Source organism: Haliaeetus albicilla, chromosome 10 (genome assembly GCF_947461875.1).
Source record: "Haliaeetus albicilla chromosome 10, bHalAlb1.1, whole genome shotgun sequence".
Lineage (NCBI taxonomy): Eukaryota > Metazoa > Chordata > Aves > Accipitriformes > Accipitridae > Haliaeetus > Haliaeetus albicilla.
In genome coordinates this window covers 2,580,426-2,600,714 of record NC_091492.1, presented here as the reverse complement: position 1 = coordinate 2,600,714, position 20,289 = coordinate 2,580,426, and the positions used below count along the sequence as shown (strand labels likewise).

At 46.6% G+C, this 20,289-nt stretch overlaps 1 protein-coding gene across 4 annotated transcripts in view; it reads right to left on the bottom strand.

The window, feature by feature from the left end:
• The window catches only part of KLHDC4 (kelch domain containing 4), a 28,834-nt gene extending 19,027 nt beyond the window's left edge, over positions 1-9,807 (bottom strand). Inside the window, exons 1-5 of one of the 4 annotated variants that reach the window (XM_069793316.1) lie at positions 9,587-9,807; positions 8,352-8,443; positions 7,280-7,358; positions 6,212-6,310; positions 2,973-3,109 (exon numbers count right to left, since the gene is read on the bottom strand). In XM_069793316.1, coding sequence (XP_069649417.1) covers positions 2,973-3,109; positions 6,212-6,310; positions 7,280-7,358; positions 8,352-8,443; positions 9,587-9,685 — 506 coding nt within the window. In that variant the 5' untranslated portion in view covers positions 9,686-9,807. Of the gene's footprint in view, positions 1-2,972; positions 3,110-5,197; positions 5,217-6,211; positions 6,311-7,279; positions 7,362-8,351; positions 8,444-9,586 lie in introns of those variants that run through there. The other 3 variants (XM_069793315.1, XM_069793317.1, XM_069793318.1) reach the window with 3 other exon arrangements.
• Positions 9,808-20,289: the final 10,482 nt, after the last annotated feature.

Genomic DNA, 20,289 nt, shown 5'->3' with positions numbered 1-20,289 from the left:
ATGGAAAAGCAAAGAGGCAGCAGAAACTTGATTTTCACACTCAGTCAGGTTAGCATTAAAACAAAGACATCCCCTCCCAGCCTCCTCCACCAGATGCCTCATTAATGCAGCTCTTGGAGCTCTGCCCAAGGATGGGGAGGAGATGCACTTTGTTTTATTTGAACACTGGGACCAGGGCACAAGCGTTTTCAAAATTCCAGCAAGGCTGAAAGACAGACGTCCACCCAAACACATCAGGAAGCTCAAATGGAGTAGATCCTGCATGGGGCAGGGAAAGAGAAAATATCATCTTTCCAGGGCATTTTCACCCATATAATTTATGATGCTCCCTTAGAAAATGGCTATCCTTTTAGCTACTAAGAAACTATTAAGTACCAATGTCTCCAAATGAATCCTCCCACTGTGGCGTGGCAGCCAAGGTGACATGTGACAACCAATACCTGGGGATGAAGGGTAGCTCTGGGCGGCTTGAAGAGCATGGTACCTGGAACTTGCTCCCTAGGTGGAACTAGGAACTCACCTTCCCAATCTGGCTCCCTCCTCGCTAACTGTAACAACTCATCACAACAAAATCACTCATTACAGTTTTAGTCCACTCGGGGCCTGGGACTGCTGGGGGCATCCTGCAACTCGCAGCACATGCAAACTTCATGCTCAGCTCCAGGGAGGCAACAGGTGCTTTTGCAGTGTAAGTTACACTCAGCATCCCCGAGGCTGCTCTCCCACATGGGATAAGATGCAGGACGAGTAGAGCCTCATAACCATCTCATTTCCTCTTCCCAGGCAGGTCAGGTACTGCAGCATTTGTTTTGGGAGTGGAAAACCCTAAATCAGCTCTACAGCAACGCATCTGCAAACCCACGAGAGAACAATTTGTGCCATCAGTGGTGGAGCTAACGAAGCCTCATCTGGATTCTCCGATGGCTCACAAAAAACAATCGCCCGCCCTCGCTCTCCCTGCAGCTGGGTGTTAACACTGCTCTCCGGTGAGGATTTTTTCAACCAAGAGTTTGGTTGAAATGTCAACCTTTTCTCTCAGCAGGGACTCTACGGCGAGCATCACTTCCTCCCCGCTGCCCGCTTACATGAAACCAGTAGGGATGTAATGCATTTGAGTTCATCCCCTTTATTTGGCTGAGATTGAGCAAGGGATTCAGAAGTTATTTTGGGGGAGCTGGGAGGGGTACAGTCACAGTCATTACGTCAGCTTCTGCCTAACAACAATAGGCAGATCAGCCTGCACAGTGACAGGTCTTTTTAATCCTTGCACCTCTTAAAGAGCCCTCCATCATTTTGGAGGGTTTCTCTCACCCCCACTTCTCAAAGACAAGCAGGGCTCACTGGAGTAAACCTGGCTTCTGGAACATGACAAATTACAGCTGTTATTAGATTAACACTACCAGGTCTGGAGCCAAGAACCACACTGATGGACAGGAACCAGCTGCTTACGAATCCAACAGTTTTTCCTCAGCCTCCCAGAGCTACTCAAAAGGACGATCCTTGGATTCTTGCAGAGCAGTCGGCTGCCGGGATCCTGTGCTGTCCTCCTAGAAGCGTCCTTCTAACCCAGCCTGTTTTGGACTCCTTGGGATTTTTGCACTTTGGCTCTGTGTGCCCCCCCCCACCCCTGCACCTTCCACACCAGAGTCCCTTCAGCACTACATTAACATTAGTAAAATTAAACCTTCAAATTTCCCCTTTGTCAGGCAATATCAATGCTACCATTTTCCAGGGAGGGGAGAAAAGGCAGACAGGCACGATGACTCACTGTGTGGCCTCAGGCATGTGCCAAGGCAGAGCCAGGGTATCCATCTCTGCACAGCTCAGTCCTAAACCACCCTCTCAATTACTGTGCAAAAAGAGACAGACACAGACAACAGGCACCCACACTCTGTAAGCAGGGCGAAAAGTGATCAACCTAGGCAGATTTAGAGCTTCCCACCTGCAGGAAGGACATGAAGCTCATAACCAGGAGCTCGACAGGTCAAACGGCAGATGAGCAAGTGTTCAAAAGCTGCTGCTTTCCCCAGTGCCACCTCGAGGGTCAGCTGCACGGGAGTTCCAGCCCACCCAAAGCTGTGCTCTGACTAATCCCACAGTCAAGATAATTCCAAAGTCCAAGAGAAAGTCTATGTCAAAGTCAGAACCAAAGCCATATCTCCAGCTTCTCAGTCCACTGGATGACCCACCAGACCTCTTCTTCTCTCATGCAAATATAAACATGAGCAGCAAAACCGAGAAGCCAAAGGTTAAGGAAACACTAGCAGAGGGCTTTAGGCTAGATCCACCAAAGATATTTAGACACCTTAACTCCTGTCAAAAACTACCAGGGCTTTTGGCACCTATTTACTTTGATGGGTCTGAATTATTGGCTTGTTTATCCCAAGGAATTTTGAGGCAGCAAATGCCAGTTGTCAGGAGTGAATTTGGCTCTGTGGATAGATACAAGCTGTTTTCTCAAGCAATGGTAAAACTGGGAGATCCTTGTACTGGCCTTGTACAGCCCAGGCAGGAGGAGCCCAGGCAGATGGAGCAACAGGTACTGTTTTGAAGTTGGACATCTACACCCACCATGGTTGGGAGGACAGAGTGCTGTTCACGATACTCTTTCCTTCAGTTAAGTAACACCCAAGCACACCCATGCTACAAAAATCACATATTAAATAAAACAGCTTTGGCCTCAATAGACTTGGAACACATCTCTCATTTCCACTTCTTTCTGGAGACTGTCCTCTCCACCCTTTCTAGGATGGGCACCTCTGTACTCAAGGGAGACATGAGCAGACAGCTGGGAAATGACAGCACTATACCAGGAGTCAAACTCAGATCATGCTGGCACAGTTCCTCACGGGGTCAACATCATCAACTTCAGAACACATCACAGAATACCAGGTTGGAAGGGACCTCAAGGATCATCTGGCCCAACCTTTCTTGGCAAAAGCACAGTCTAGACAAGATGGCCCATCACTTACTTGATCTGCTCCCAGGTCTTGGTAGCCAAATGCAGAACCCAGAGATCCTTGTAATGATAGAACTGTTCCCCGTTGGGAGATGCAAACTCCCCACCAAATACCCACAGCTGCCCGCCGGCTGTGGGCACCACTGCTGCCTGCCAGGAGAAGGAAGAGCTGGATCAGACAAGGGTTCAGAAACCAGAGACACGAGAGCTTTATCAGTCAAATGTGCAGCTGCCTCCAAACACCAGCGAGCAGACAAGTGGCAGCGGCTGCTGCTGCCTTGCTTGGCAACAGCAGCCCTCTGGGGCTGAAGGAAGGGGAATTTTAAATGCAAGTTACTCATTATTAAACACACCTTCCCTATAGCAAAGGGAAGTTGGTCAAGGAGCTGGGGTCTTCCCACCTCCTAGCATCCTGAGTTCCAGTTCTATAAATTCAAAGTTTCCTGAGAAGCATCTTGAGATTTAGTTTAACAACAATTGTTCAAATCTCTCTGTTCACCAGAAGGAAACCCCTCCACAGCTAAGGTTCAGCAACGTTCATGCATTCTTTAGTCACATAAATAGTATCCTGCAGAAGACATACTGGGGCGCATGAACTCTTAGCCATGGGAGGAACAGGGACACTTCCTGCCTCCAAGACACATCTAACATCCCAGCACTGGGCAGGCAGAGTAATCAGGGAAAAATCTTTTGGAAAAGACCATTAACAGTGCACAATTGCCCTTTGCAGGTTTTGTAGATTATAAAACAATAAACAGTAAAGAAACCAATCTGCAGCACAAGTCCAAACCTGATGCTTCCCAAGACCTGAAAAGCATTACTGCTTCCTCTGAAGAAAAAAAACCCAAACAAACAAACAAAAAACCAACCAAAAAAAACCCCAAACACAGAAGGAAATGGGCAGCATCTGGACAATAGGAGACTGTTACTGCTCTGATTAGGGCAAGCAGCAGAGAGGAGAGTATCAAAGGGGTTTGGGTTTGAGGTTTTTTTGCACAGAGCAGCACCAAAACACTGTTGCGATGCAAGCTGACAGTTAAAAGTAGAGAGAGAAGAGCAAGACTTTACTTCATTGAAATTATCTGTGTCAGGACTAAGGAAGAAGGAAGGAATCCCAAAAAGGAAACTTTGTGACTGTGCAAATTTCTTCCTTGACTGGGACATCTTGAGTTGTTTACACTATAAACAAATTCTTCCACATGTGTTTTTTCTAGGGTACCCATCACAGATCAACATTGGGATAATGATCTCTTTCTTCAGAAGGGCTTCATTACCTGCCTATCTTTCCCAGCAAACAGCAAAGTAGATTTTTAGCATCAGACACATGACCATGCCCTGACATAAACCAGCCTATACATGCAATGATTAAACACATGAGAAAATATAGGGTGTGTTTGCAAGCAGGATTTGTGGGAACATGAAGTTACCTAAACAAAGGGGATACATGCCTGATTTTCATGAGTATCTAGAGCTTAAAAGCTTAAGGGGAAGGTACATATAACAGCCCGCTCATACTTGTGCATGACCTTTTGAAGAGCTGTCTCGAAATTCATTACCGAGCCAAGCTTTGTCCTTAAACAACTGACAACAGCCATCCATAGCTATTCTCACCTCAGCTCTGTTGAACTGATGTAATGAAGCCAGTGTAACTCAAACAGAGGATCATGTGTCAGAGACCACAGATGACAAATAAGGCTGAAAACGTGCACATACAGACCCATGGACACGCTTCTCTTTACCCTTGAGCTAATGCAGAATATGCGTTAGAAATAGTCACAAGGAAGACAACAAACCAGTCAACTAATGAGGCTGAACTGTCTCCTGTGTGACTATAATTAATTATGAGAGAAAACTTCCTGTTAAAGCAGGACTCCTCAGATAGGTTTCTCATTTTATTTTTGTTGTAATCCAGTTGCAGCTCCCTGATGCACGGGCTGCCTGCTCAGTTCAGATTCAGCTGCTAGACAGCCACCTGCTGGCTACCAATACCCAAACAAGCACCTCTCAACTCCACACCCACAAAGCAACCTCCTTTTCACCTAGGGAAATGGGTGAATTTATGGTCTCCTTGTGGAATTTGGCCTCTGAAATCAAGTTCTATTTTAAGCACCACAAGGTAGCCCAAAAATCAAGTCAGAACCTTTCAATTCAAGAAAGAACACACAGCTCAGAGCAAGACTGGCATTTAGGCGTAGCATAACAAGGGTATATGAACCTATCCAGGGCATCAGATCTTACCAGGAAGCTCTAAAGAGCTTTGGCCATGGGTAGGAAAATAATACTCCCATCCTGTACGGCAGCTTTTGAAATGTACCAGTCACCCAGCCACTTGCTGCGACAGGTAAGATAATCTATCAGACAGCTGGTGAGGGCCAAAGACCTGCAAAAAATACAAGTCTTTGGTCCAGTTTCTAATGTGCAGGTGTTCACATAAAGTAAACAAACCCAAATCCTTCATCATCACAACCAGCCAGTGACCTTAATGACATAATGACACAGGCACCAGAGAGGTGAATTCTAGGGGAGTGTCATGGTATCCCAGAGAAAAATTAGCATACTTTCTCCATTGCCTTTGCAGACAACAGAAAAACAGCCCATCTGCCAAGGAAAAAAAATCACAACCCAAAGGCAGGACACACAGTCAGTGCCAGCAGTCCACTGTGTTGTACAGTTGGGACGCTTGGCAAAGCCCAACTGCTACATGCTAGTCGGATACCCTATAGTAATGGGTCTTTCACATTACTGCAGTGGCAGTATCTATAATGCCCATAGATGTAGGCCTGTGGGCATTCAGGAAATAATCATGCACAGCAACTCTGCCATTCATAGCACTTTGGTCAAATTCAAAGTTATACCCTGACCAGCATTTTGAAAATTCAGTGCCATCCTGGGATTATGGATGGTTGACCTGGTCCCTGTATAATGCAGCAAAGGGAGTCCACCTTCAGAACAAGTCTCCCCCATGAGTCCCGCTTGAGTCCTGCCAACCCAACAGATACAACCCCAAATCTTCATTCCACACTTAATATTTCCAGAGGCCACCCAGTGGTCAGAAAGCACAAGCACCTTGGACAGGCTTGTACAGGCCCCCTCAGCAGGAGAGATGAAGTGACACCATTGGCAACCCATTACAAGGAGAACGAAAGGAAGCCAGAAACCCTCAGAGGAAAAAAAAAAGCAAACCAAGTCCCATCCATCTTTAGCACAGCATTAGAATAATTCCAACTGCTGCTCTGGCATGCAGTACTTTACCTGGTGAGCACATCGCCTTGGTGGTGGGTTGGGGATCTCTACTTTAGACCAGCTGTTCTTTCGGATGTTGTAAATATACAGTTCATTATACAGGTACGTCTGTTAAGAGAGGAAGAGAAAATACACATCACCACAGCTCTCCATTGGACAGGGTCATTTTGTCCAAGCACAGGCATCCCTGAGGGTTAGCTGTGAGTTTGGGGGAGAAGGAGCACAGCACCAGCTTTGCAAAGCAACAGTTCACCTGCCTCATCAGGCAGGGGAGGAAGACAACAACCTCCTCCACTAGATTGGGAGTCAGCAACTTCCTGAGAGTGATCCACTGGACTGGGCTGTTCTTTCCCAAACCCTTGGTTAAGCCTGTGACAGCTTGAGATATGAGGACTTAAGAAGTTAGAGCTTAACACAGATGTGTAGGTTAAAGTTGCCCAAACTACTGCTCAACTCCTGAGACAGGAACAGCTTAATGTAGTGAAGCAAGCAGAATTAGTTTTGCACATTCCATTGTGTTATCCTAAGGCAGCCAAATATCATTGGCAGACTTGAATTTTCAAGCTATAGTACGTACAGCTTCTTAGGGTCATAAAGACCAGTTTGTCTCCAGGAGCACAATAAACACTTGCAACTTGCAGAAATTCAGTAACAAGAGTGCCCACTTGCAAATATTTGCTACTGTACACATCTCCAAGGCAGGCAATGCCTTGCCAGCAGCAAAACTGCAGAAGTATCTTGTTTTGAAAGGTGGAAGATAGAGATTCTTCAACAGTTATCAAAAGTGAGGGGCAGATATGGCTACAATTAAGTCTGGAGAAATTATGAAGCCCTGAAATATTTATGCTGAGACAATCACTCTAACTCCTTAATGGGTTCTAGCATGTCTCCTTCCTGCCAACTGTTCAGGCATGAGACAGTATCACGGCAGAATTAAAAGGCTATTTTGCTCTCAATCAGGGACAAATACATATTTTATGACTGCTGCCTTGAATTTCGCCTCAAATGAGACTCATGCAAATTACAGTAAAAGCCAGGGAGAGGGTAGAATAAAGAAGAAATGGAAGTATACGTTACTTTTTGGCCATTGAAATATTCACCTCCAAAAAGGATCAACTCATCTTTCTCAGGGTGAGCAGAGAGGGAGCCGTTCAGCCTGCAAAAGAAAGAGGGATGGCCAAAACAGTAGATGTGTAAGAGTCTTGTAAAACTCAGAAGCTTGCAGCCTTCAACTTAGCTAGCACTAGCACCTCTGCCCTCTAGCCACAAAGGTCTCTCCATCATCTGCCAAATTACTAGGCTATGATATTCACCCCAGGGCTAAAAACTTCTCAAAGAAATTATCTTCTTAAAACTTCCAGCAAGATTAATTTGACACTGTCTGAAATCTTCTCCTATTTTAGGAGCACACGTTACACTGTCATTTAACATGCCTTTTGACGTGAGCTCTTGAATTTTAATGCTGGTGTGTCAAGAACAAAAATTAGTTTTATGAAGGCACAGAACTATGGGTAGAACCAGGCTGTCTCGTATCAACTTATCTGTGTCATTATTCTGCAGTCACCACTGGTCATTGCTCATCTACATACCACCAAAGTGTTTTGCACCATGCAGAGACAGATCCCTACCACTCCCAAGGAAGAACTAACTGACCACTGTAACAGCCCTGTGAGATTAACAGTAGTGTACCAACCTGTCCCACTACAGAGAGAGGAAAGCAGGTATCACAGAGAAAGGCATTTATTTAACAAGCCACAGGGAACAGAAATACAGAACCTGTAAGTATGTGGACAAGTGTCTTCTATCTCATGACACATCCTTTTGCCTCTTAAGTCCTTTCAGCTTTCTAGTCCAAATCCAGAACTTCCTCTTAACTTTTATCGTTCCTCAAAAGCCTACAATCTAACTCTGCTTTGCCTCCTTTGTGCTGATGGGATGATTAAAAAGGGGATTTTAAGGCCAAAAAAAAGCTTTTGGTCCCTTTTTTAACCAAGGACTCAATATACCAGATGTTTTGTAACTCCAGATATCAGCTATGCCAGATATCATGCCTTACACGCTTGGGAAATAACTTTACATAAATAAATGTCATTAAAAGCACCACCAACTGCTGTATAAGTGATAGACAAAGCCTTGTACAATCTCTTACCTGGGCGAGGGGGGCGGACAGGACGACTCAATTACTTGGGTCTTTTTAGCATCTAAACTCTGGAATTCTGCTATCAGGGCTTCAAGATCCTCCTGCAAATAAAAAGCCAGGCATAAGTTCCTTGACATGCACAGAGCCAGCTACCTGCACACCACATGAAACCAGTACTCACCCTCACGATTTCCCTTTTTTAAAAAAAATTGTCTGCTTGGGTTCCCTTCATTCAACTACAAGAAATGGATGCTGAGTACTTTCACACTTTAAAGTTTATGCTTTAAAGATTGGTCTCCCCTAAAACACTAACAAGTTGCTCAGAAGAGTCCTAAAAGGATGGTATGCAAAGAGCATTTGCTGCACACCTGCTATTCCTGCAGCAGAAACACCGCACAAATCGGCAAGTAAATGCAAATCGCTTAAGCCCTAAAAGTGATGAAAAACTATATGCCACAATCTCGCTAGTCCTTTTCTTTGTCTGCAATGGAAAAATGCCTAAATGGAACTGGAAACTCTTTTCTATTCCCAGCTTATACTTTAGCTGGCAAGAAACCTGCACATATTTTTATTCTCTTTCAACTCCTGTCAACTAAAAAGAAAGTCTGCCTCCAAAACTGCAGATACACCGAGTTGCAAGGGCAGAAGCAGGATTGCAGCTATGGGGGGTTTCCGACTCACGGTCTCTCCTACAACCCCCATTGCTCACCACCTCCTTTCAGTTAATCTTTCTGAAGTTGTGGTCAAAGCAGAGAATTCCACAATATGCGGATTTTGCCCCTGCAGCATGGCATCAGCTCTCCCTGCAACCAGTAGACATGTACGCTGGCACTTTCCATGTCTTAAGCTTTGCATTATGCTGGTAACACCACGTTTTGACCAGGTAAAGGCAGCTGTTTTGAGGCCTAATACAAGCACCCACTCTAGGAGTGAGATAAACAAACATTCTCATTTGCTTTTAAGCAAGAAGAAAGAGATTGGGGAAGATGGAAGGCAAGAAGGCCCCTTACCGCATTTTTTCTGTCCTCCTTTTACACCTGCCGTCACACGCTGCACCCAGCCTGTCAGCGATACGGCAAAACCCTTCCTGACAGCAGTTTTCATTTCATCCTTTATCCCCTCTTCCGAGTGCCCTCGCACACAGGCGCTGATGGCTTCGCAGCGAAGAAGCGCCGCAACGCCCCAGGGGAGGCCCAAGCCCCGCGGGCCGGGGCTACCGAAGCCCCCCCATTCCCGCCACTCACCTCCTCCTTCTTGGCTCTGCGGGACACCTTCCTCTCCATCTTCGCGGCGGTCTTCTCGGCCCCCTTCCCTTTCTTCTCCCGCTTTCCCTTCTTCCCCATGGCTGAAAGGCCGCGCTAGGCCGCGCGGGAAGCACCGCGCTCGCCGCACCGCCCTAGCCGCCCAGGGCGCACCGCTGGGCGGGCAGCGGAGCCCACTTCGGCCCGGCACTTCCAGGCCGCGGCCCGCCTCCTGCCCGAACGGCCGTAACCGCGAGGTCCCTCTGCAGGTCGGGCGGACTCGTCGCGGCCGGTATCGGCCTGCTGCCTTCCCTCCCGTGGGGCTGAGGGAGTGCGGCGGACAGGGGCTGCCCCGGCCAGGCCCTGTGAGCCCCACCGGGCCGGGGAGAGGCTTTAACGCGGCTCCACACACCGCCTGTCACCCACCCTCAGAGTCCAGACCCCCATTTGACGCGTGCTGCTATTTATTCCTGCCCTGAGGGGACCGTTGAACCCGCAAAATGGCCCCCCACCTCACACAAAATGGCCCCTCCCAGAGAAGCAAAGGGCTTAGGGGTCACCTGAAGGTGTGAGCCAGGCCTGGGAGAGGTGCTGCGCAGAAATAAAAATGAACCACGGGCTGAATAACTACCTCAGGGATTGGGGGGCTGTGCAAGTGTTTTCATTTTCAGCTGCAGAGGTTTGGAAAGGGGGTTTGTCTGGGCCAGTTGCACAGACATGAGGTGGTGGAGAGCTGAAGGGACCGGCGGGTGCTGTGAGGCGATGGCAGACAGCTGCTTTTTTACCTTGGTAGTGGGGAAGGAATGATGATGATGATTTGGTTTTTTAAGTGGTATTTCACGCAGCTGCTGAGCTGAGGTAAAATTTCTGGGAGAACGCCTACTTCGAACATCTAACCAGCATGTCCACTGTAAATATGAGTTCAAATACATCTTTGAGGTGTGAGTTTCCTTTCATCCCCCTGGGCTTCGAAATTGCCTTTGTGATTGTCCCTCACTCCCAGGGATGGAGTACAATCATTGTATTTTTCACCAAATTCCCACAAAACCCCACGTTGCCTGGAAGCAGGGTGATTTTCATCACTGGCCAACCCACCGCCTAACCCCAAACCAGCGAGGATACCCACTGAAGGTACAGTTCAATGCTCACCAAGTTAACCCAAACATCCAGTACGTGCCCTGGAAATTGCAGGATGGATCCTATGCTTTGAACACCTGCCTACACTTGAACCTCTGATCCTGGAAACACAGCCCTGAAGCATGAAAGGAAGAGCTGGGAAAATACTTTGAGGTTGGAGACAACGTACATCGCAACCAGCATTTTGTTTGCCTGGTTGTTCTGAAAACATTGCGATTACAACTAAAGCTGCAGCGTGTCAATGTTTATGCGCAGGAAGCGAACAGAAAGCTACGGAGAGACCAGGTCAAGCGAATGGGGCAATTTCTCAGCCGACATAAGACATGGGAGCTCTGCTGAGTTCCCTGGCGCTACACACAGGCTAGGAAGTCTCCCTGCTGCTTCTTGGTCTTTAACCTCAAAAAGACACCGGTGTGTGAAAACACATCCCATCCTCTCGATATCTACAGGAGCTTGGTCACTGATTCCTCTGGGGCCAGATCTTCTTCTAACTCTTTTTAGGGGGACTTTGAAATGAAAAAGGCTGCATCTTTGTGAAACCTGCTCTTGAAGTCTTCACCAGGCAGCAGTTTACTGGGGGTTTCACCTCCTGCACACCCGGCCCCACCTGTCCCCATTTGCGTCGGCCTCTTCGGTGCTGCATCATTCACGGTTATTTCCATAACCAAGTATGCAGAGATCCTCAGCTCTGTGAGCTCAAATTGCATTCTCAAAACTTTATTTTCCATATTTCTGAGTGTAGTTTCAGATGTTCGGGGTCATTTGGAGCTAGCCACCATGTGGGGAACTGCGTGGGGGTAGAACATTCTTGGTGTGAGTTCTCTGATCTCTTGAACTATATAGTCTAGTTTCTCATGGATTATGTGAAAAAAGAGGATAAAAGGACAAAGAAAACTTTGCACTGCACTTTGAAAATACAAAGCACAATATAAGCATGAAGCAGGGCATGAACTTCTCAGGCATAAACGTACCCCTGCTCCACCATGGTGAGAAATCCTGCTGTAGCAATGACGGAAATTGTTAAGAGATGTGTCTTCCTTGAAGGGATCCAATGGACACCTTGACTGTATAGATGAGACTAAGGTTGGTGACATGAGAGCACCAATGCCCCAAAACATTAATTTAAGACTCCAAAACTGACTCGGGTGAGCTCTTTTCACAGGCTTCCCATCACCCTGAACAGGAGAGGCCACTCCACATTCCCACACAACGTGCACGGATGTACTCCGACATGTTCACACAAACATCTTCACCCAGCTGGGAGACAGATGTGTGCTCCCAAACACGGCCGAGTTCAGGCACACACACACACACATGCTCCCACGCACAGATGTCCTCACACTCTCTTTTCTGTTACGTCTCAGTTTTTGTTTCCGCTTTGTTTTGAGGAACATAGCATAAGCTCAACTTTGCCTGTGTTTGCACATTTTATTCTACTGCTATGAAGTTGTCCTATGCTGTTATATCTGGCAACCCATCTCCAGTTCTGACCTATACAAAGAGCACGTGGGTTTACTTTGTTATTTTTTTATAGTCTGGAATATGCTCATTCAACAGGATGGTAAATCCAGCTGTATCAGCAAAGTAAAGAATAACAGGCATGAAAGCTTCAGAAAAGACTCAAAAGCTTTTTCCCACAAGTCTTCTTTGTGCTCTGACTCTTGATTTATTTTTCCCTTGTTAATGCTTTCTGAAGCCAGTAGCAAGGAAGGAATTAATGACACAGATTAAGCGTGAGGACATGCTGACAGCACAGTAACTAAATCAACCAAAAATGCATTGCAATTGTAGGAGGAGCTGGTGTGTTAGTGTTCTGATGCTGTCTGTATAGAAAGATGAGAATGAAGATAAGCCCTGCAAACAGAGAGAACCGTGGGGCTGCTGACTAGGGACTGCTTCAACCATACTGGTAGGATCCACTGCAATCGGATTTTGGTGTAGGCCTGTGGAGCGAGAGGAAAGCGCTGCAAGGGAACACAAAGTCATGCCAGCGTAATGCCTGGGAATGCCAGTGTGTTGGAAAAGATTTTGGAAGTTTGTTGGGAGGAGGGACAGCTGAATTTAGCAGGCTAAGGGCTCCTGAGTGCTGCATGTGCCCTGGGACACTTCAGGATGCCCAGGAAAAATTACTTTCTTTAAATGCTCTGTGGTGTGTAACTCATGCAGGAAAGCTTCATGTGACAAGTCAAAACCCAGGTGCCTCAGTCTCCTCCAGGCTCAGATTGCAATTTTGCTCCTCTGCTGGTGTAAAATAAGGAAGAGAAAATCACAAAAACTGCTCCCCTGGGCTCTGGTGACAGCGTTTCAAAGTCACTTATCTCCAAAGGCAAATACAGCTGAGGGTCAAGGAAAGCCGTATGCATAGCCAAGGCTCGTTTGGGAAAAAGTCCCTCAGAAAGTCTGGGGTTTTATTCTGGCCATGCTCATAGTCCAGCAGAGGCCTCTCAGCCCCAGCGTACGCATGTAGCACCTGAAACTGGATTCGGACCAAGCAGGCAGCTGCTGCAAGTCAGCGACAGCATTTTGCTCCGTTAAAGGCTCATTTATAACCAGAAGCTGATAATATCTCATGGCCATTCAATTGGCTTCCTGAATTTTCTGTTTTGAAACTGGTGCTTTAATATCTTGAAAACAGAGGAAGCAGAGGAAGGCAGAGGCTTCCCTGGAGGGAAGTACAAAGCTTGGCTTTATTCAGATACACATCCCAAGGGACATCAATCGAAATCCATCAGCAAATTGTCACACTTGAAGCCACAAATTTTCAGCAAATCTGTGAAACCCCTTACTTTTGCCATTCCAGTGGGACTTCATTGGGGTTTTTGCGCCTTTGAAAAGAAAACTGCAGAGAGAGTATTAAAAAGCAAGACAGAGGAGAAGAGTGGTTTAGAAACTCACATTTCTGGTCATGAATAATGATGCATCAATTTTACATATTCTAGATGGGGATGTTATAGGACTCTGGTATTATAGCACTAATTATTAGCATCAGTACCAGTAATAAGGAAGATGGCAGCTACAGTTAACATAGAGAAAACACCTGGAGGAAAAAAAAACACAGACACAGTAAAATAAATTCTCACCTGATTCCACCACTGATCTACAGCAAATAAGTAAGAATGTCTCCACCACTGAGCTGGAGGAAATGAGCATGCCTCTCCACTCTCTGAGCTCTGGTTTTAAATGCAGATGCTTCCATTTCAGCACCAAAATGAACAGCTAATGCCTAAAATAGTAAGTTTGGGTTTAACATCAAACTGAGCCCCTCCACACCATATTTCTGTACATGGGAAGCTTGCCCAGCCTGGCTGTGCTTGCTTTGTTTTTAATGAATTTACTCACAAAGTGCCAAGACAAGAAGCATAGATACAGAGCAGGAAGCATTAATATGTATTTCCTGCTGCAATGTTTCATTCTTCAGCGTCATGCCAGGCTCATTTGTGGGAGATAGCTCTAGGTCTGAAAACAAGGTCGTTTTGCACAAGCACCGGTTCTAGCCTTGAAGATGAAATAGAGGAGCCTTGTCAGGGTAGCAAAATACTCAGCTCAGTGACAAGGCTGATCAGCAATCAGCATTTTAAGGGTGGCCATGCACTGGGAGAAATATATACTTGCTGATTTGTGTAAAACAGCTGAAACTGCCTACAAGGGTGACGAGTGAATGCTGATTGCCTTGTGCTGCCAAGGGATCCTGTTCATGGGGCACGCACCTTTTCTTCCAGTGAGCGGTGCAAGACTGCTGAATTATTTCAGCTGTTCACTGTGAACAGCTGCCACATGAGAAAGGTCTGCTCCCACTGTTTACTGAACATGTCTTTCCAATTTACCACCATGCTTATAAGCACCAGAATCCAAAATTTCTTTTCAAAGAAAGGTTTTGCTAACTTTATACAAGCACACGCGCATGTACACACATATAAGTAAGCATAGGAGGACAGGACTCTTGGTGGAACTAATGTTTTCATGCTATTTGAGTCAGCCTCTGCAAACTTCCTCATAGAGCAGCCAAATTCTTCTGCATGTGTCACTGCCTTGTTCTGCTTGTCCTTTTTCAGACATCGTGGATTGCTGCAGGGACTGGTCTTTGCCTCCGTTGTTTCATCAGAGCAGCTTTGATGGTGGTATTCCAAGTGTGTAGGGTGTCCGCAGTGTCACTGCGCCATGGCAGTATTTACCAGCCCAGCCTTGAAGCTGCTCCTGATTAAAATGCTCCAGCAGCTGCACAGAAAATCTCTGTCCAGCTATTGTCACGTCTTTTTGTGACATTGGCCCCCACAATCTGTTTGAGTCAGTGTGCCAGTTCCCAGAACGGTGATGAGAAAGCAGAAATCTTGGACTGTCTTTATGTCTGTCCTGGATCTTCATTAATTAGGCTAGTGAACCATTAATTAGGCTACCTAAGCTTCTTTAGAGATGCTTAATCTTCACAGTGGACGGCAGTAGGGTTCACAATAACAGGGATGGAGTCTGGCTCATACCAGCTGAAACTCTTTTTCCTTATCTGTCATCAGGCTTGTTTTGCTCTATTTCCATTTTATTTATGAAGGTTTTGATATTTTTCCACTCATTTATGTACCAAGGTGACGCAGAGGCACTCCTCTTAAATGCCGATGTCATTGCACAGGTCTCTGACTCACCCCATCCTGAGGTCAGGGTTTTGTAGAGAGATTGGGTCCAGGTGCACAATTTGGGGCTTAGCCCCATTCACAGCACCCCAGGTATCTTTGAATCCACTTTGTCCTCTCTAAAGAAAAGTATAAATAATTGGGTGAACTGGGTAGAAAAGAAGTGAGTAAAAGGAAACCCCAGAAAGCCCGGGGTGAGAAGTGAGTTCTGGACAGAAAAGGTCATATTGCTCATAAGAGCAAAGCAGCCAGAAACACCTTAAAATCTCCAGCCCTTATGTACACAACCGTTTTTTCCCCCCATTATTCAAATTCTAAGTCTGATGCAACCCAGACTGGAATGTAGTAAGACTTGTAATGGCTTTCGTGTCCCACCAGATGTCAGCTCCTCTGCAGAGAAGGGCCCTGAGCCGGCTCCCACCGCACCATGCTGCAAGAATTGCTGAGACGTTGCATCATCTGCGGAGGTGCAGAGCTCTTGCTCGTGGGAAATGGATAACCAAGCCCAGGGCCAGGCTTCAGGTTGCGAGGAGAAAAGCAGCACAACGTACTTAAGTGAACGGAGGTTGTTTAGGTGAAGAAATCCTCTGTATTTCAGTTTCTCCAGCTTTCACTGATTCAGGTAGTGCCTCCCTCTTCTTAAATCCTCAGGAATTAGGTGACAGAGAAGGTGGTTCCAGCAGGGACTCAGTATTAATCCAGTGTTTTTGCTTGCCTAAGAACAAGTCCAAGCACATTTGTTTCACCTGAGGAGACTTATTCTGCCGTGAGGTGCCTGAACAGCCCACGCTTGGTTATTGAGGTACACCATCTCCAGAGCCAGAGCGTGCAGTGGGGTTTGCAGGTGCTGCTCGCTCTTGGACACAAAGGACTGGCCATTGCATACAGTTATCAGTCCTGTTTCCCCTCAGTAGGCACATACAAGTTCACTTAAAAATAACCAGTGCTCTATTAACACCTAGCCAACACTCAGTTCCCATTACAAACTTCTTCATCACAGGATCTCAGAATATTTTAGAGAGGAGTGTTTCACTTTAATGGAGAAGGAAATACTGGGGGCAAATTATATCCCCAGCAATATGAAGGCAGGCTGTGGCAGAGCTGGGTTTAGTATCTCACCTGGTTTTTGCTGCAATCACCAGGCTAGATACAATACTCTCATTCAAGTGCTCTCAAGCACCAATTGTCCTCCATCAGTTTGTAAGAGAGCACGTCTGCCAGGTCTCGGTGGCTCCCTGGCTTGCTTTCAAGGGGGGAGAACTTGTAGTCATCTCATGGCAGGTAGGGTGAGGAGGCTGGCTTATATATTAGCAGAGAAAGCTTTAATGTAGATGTTAGAGAAAACTTACTGACTGCCAGGCAAGTGAGGCATGAGAAGAGACTGTCTGGGGTGGCTATGAAATGTCTAAGACCCTGTGAGGACAATGTCAGCCAAAGATGGTTGGAGCAAGTCAACCTGCCTTGCGGCAAGAGTGAACATGGGTCATTTCTCACTGTTCTCCCATGCCCAACTTTTACAGTTTTTTACAGCTGAGGAAGTAAAAGACAAGGACTGACTCTTAGTGTTTGTTTGTCACCTACCTCAGTCCTGATAAAAGCGACATTGATGAAATTAATTCTGATTTATCTTCACAAAAAGCCACCATCCTGATGGGTGAGTAGGTTTTTCCACAACTGATTAGCATTAGCTTTTCCTGGTAGTGCTCTGACAGCTATTGGGATCAGATTATCTACTTACTGCCATACCTGCTGCTGTCACCTTGATTTGACAAGGCTTTACCAGCCTGAGCCATGCACTCTGGAGGAATTTGGTATGTTCTCCTGCTTAGTAAGGTTCAGTCTGGTTTTGTTTAGCTCCTTGGTAAAGATAGCTCCATACGTCCCTTATCACACTAAACATTTACCCTCAGGAAATGATGACCCTGGCAAGATTCCTTGTGGTTTTGCAAAAGAAAAGAAAATATTTGTTCATTCTCAATGGCTTAAAAAGGTACACTTGGGTATATTAACCACTCTCATGAGCAGAAATGTTCTCCTAAAGCATTAGCCTTTAGGAGCAGGAGCTGCTGCAGTGGGGTCTGCACTTTAGTTTGATTGTGTTGGTTGTGGTGGGTATGAGAAACTGTGCATGGAGCAGGAGACATGGGAGACGCATGCTCCATGGTTGCAATTATATTGAGTTGCCTCTTTCTCACTCTTCCTTGTGAACCCCCAAAAACATAGTGGACCCTCTGGGGATGGTTAACAATTTAGGGACCATGAAATGTAGACAAAACTCTTTTTTCCTTCCAGCAGAAGACTGTGTTTCATCTACAAAGGCCACCACCTTATCACAATACTGTTCTCTTGCGTTGAGTGTTTGGATAGATTCAAACTCCAGCAATTAGTATGATTTAGTTTTTAAAAGATGACATCACATCCACTTCTGAACATGTTTCAGGATGTTTTTACAGACATGATGTAGTAGGTGATTGTCCCCTATCTGTCTATCTATCACTGACTCGTTTTTTAAAGAAAAGATTTAATTTTAACCTCAAGCTGCAATCCCAATGAAACTAATATCCATTAACAGTTTTTCTATCACTGTAACATGTACGGTTTTCTCTTGGAAATAACCATCTTGGTTTCCTGACCTATGATGTCATTTCTCTTACCAGAAAAGAAAGAGTCGCATAGGGAAGCAAAAAACAGATCTTGGTGATATGTCACAATGGGCTTTTTTCTGTGCTGTTTGAATGGAAAGCACAGCTTTATTACAAAGATAACTATGTGAAAAACAATCATCTGACACACCACACATGATCCAGTCTGCTGGCGAAGCAGACGCAAATTAGGTCCCATTTGAAAACCAATATTTACTCTGATACCTGCTGCTTGCTCTGCAGCACTCTCTGGCAAGGATCAGGAGCGTAAACTGGGTTTCTATGGTGGCTGTTGACACTCAGGCCAGCTTCACGCTTTCCCACAAGATAAACTGTCACATTACAGGACCGAGGTGAAAAGCAACCCAGCCGCACAAGGGAAGGAGTGGGATCGTGGCTGGGTGCCTGGGTCTGGTGGGCTGCAGGATGCCCATTCTGGTGCTATTCTTTTTGCCCAGACTGTCTGCTGACCAGCCAGCGGGAGCGGTGGGTTATACTCCCATGCAAAGGGCCAGCTCCACTTTAATACAATTGCTCTTCCCTGCTCTCCAGGTACAAAGTGAGAGAGCAGGACAGGCACCAGGAGGAAGAGCAGGGCACAGGGGATGTATTTGTGCAACATCAGCTGCAGAAGCTGCCCATTCCGCTCTGCTGCCTTCATGGACAGGCTCCTCCTGCTCACTTGTAGTGCTGGGGGATGCTGCTCCACTAAAAAGAGTACACTTTTTTCAAGACACCATGAAATAAAGATGCTGTGCAGCCCACATAGGCAACACATCCCTCTGTATGACACTGCTGTCGTGGGACATCCAGCAAAGAGGTGTGCCAGGAAGGTCATTTCTTCTGCACAGAGCTGTTAGCTCACGTAAGCTGTATTACAGCTTTTTATCAGTGGGAATTGGTACATATCAAACAAATATGTAGCAAAGCTATCTGGCGATGCTCTCAACTGCAAAGCAGCTACCAGGAGAGGCTAGTGGCTCTCCCCAGGCATAGACTTGCCTGGTGAAGGGCTCAGCTGGAGGCAGGCATGGGCTGGTGCTGGGGTTCCTTATTCCTACCAAATCCCTTACCTTTATCCACTGCACCTGGAGGCCATCGGGGTTTGAACAAGCCGGTGGTTATTTGTTGGGGAGAGGCAACGAGCCAAGTACTGCCTGCGCCTGAGGCCACGAGAGAAACCTCACCAAACCTAGTTGGGGAAAATCCTTTAGCTCTGGGTGGTAACTCCATCAGTCTAAAAACATAGGGAACTTCACCCAAATGGTGCAGGGAGTTTGGGTTGGCCTTTGAGCAGCAGGATCCAGAGCCCTTCACTTTCCAAGGCGCTGCAATCCAAACTGAAAGGTTGTGGCCCAATTCCTCCTGCCGCCCCTTTGGAGTTATTTGTACAGGGGAGGGTTGCCAGCTCCTCCGCCTGCCCCACCACCAAACCATGTACCCGGCAGGGAAGCTCTTCCCAACGTGCCTTTTGCTCTTTGATCTAATGCAGGATCAAGATCCCTTTTTCATTCCAGGTCAATTTTCCTCTTTGTCTCCAATTCCCCATCTCTTCCCAAGCCCTGGTTCTGTCACACCCGGCTGGAGTTAACCAGCCTTGAGATTAGTTTTTTCCTTTCATCTCCGCACTATTTTCTCAGAGATGGGTGGGAAAGGAGTTTCCCCCATGTCTGTGGTTTCTTTCCAACACAAGCCTCGAGAGGGTTTGAACGTGCAGCTGCTGCGGGTTGCTGGTTGCAGCTCCCCGTTCCAGCAGAATTTCGGGAGTGAGGATGCAGCAGGTCAACCCTCATGGCACTTGCATCGATGCTTGGAGCAAACCACCCTGAAAGCGTCGATGCTCGAAGCAAACCACCCCGAAACACCCAATGCAGCACTCATCCCACCATGATTTGCACCGGGACTGGCGCCTGGGAGACCGTGGCACACAAAGCAAGGGTGTGCAGCTCCACAGAAAGGCTGGAATTCATTTAATAAGGGCAAGGAAAATCCAGTGAAAGCATCCTTCCCCGCCTAACCCCCTACATGAATCAACAGAGCTGGCTTCAGCATCCAAAAGCTCTCAGACTGAAGCCTTTTTCCCAGCACACAGGCAGAGAACAGGCCACAACAAGCGGGTGGTTAAATCACTGATAGTTGCCATAAATTGCATTTCTGCCAGGGATCTTGTTCTGTAGCAAAACAGCCCATTTCTGAGACACCATTACAGCTCTGCACCGGGCAGCCTCGTGGCTGCTGGGTTGAGTATAAGGCCCTTTTCCTGCAAAAAAAGAGCCTCCCGTGAGGAAGGAAGCAGAGCCCCCGG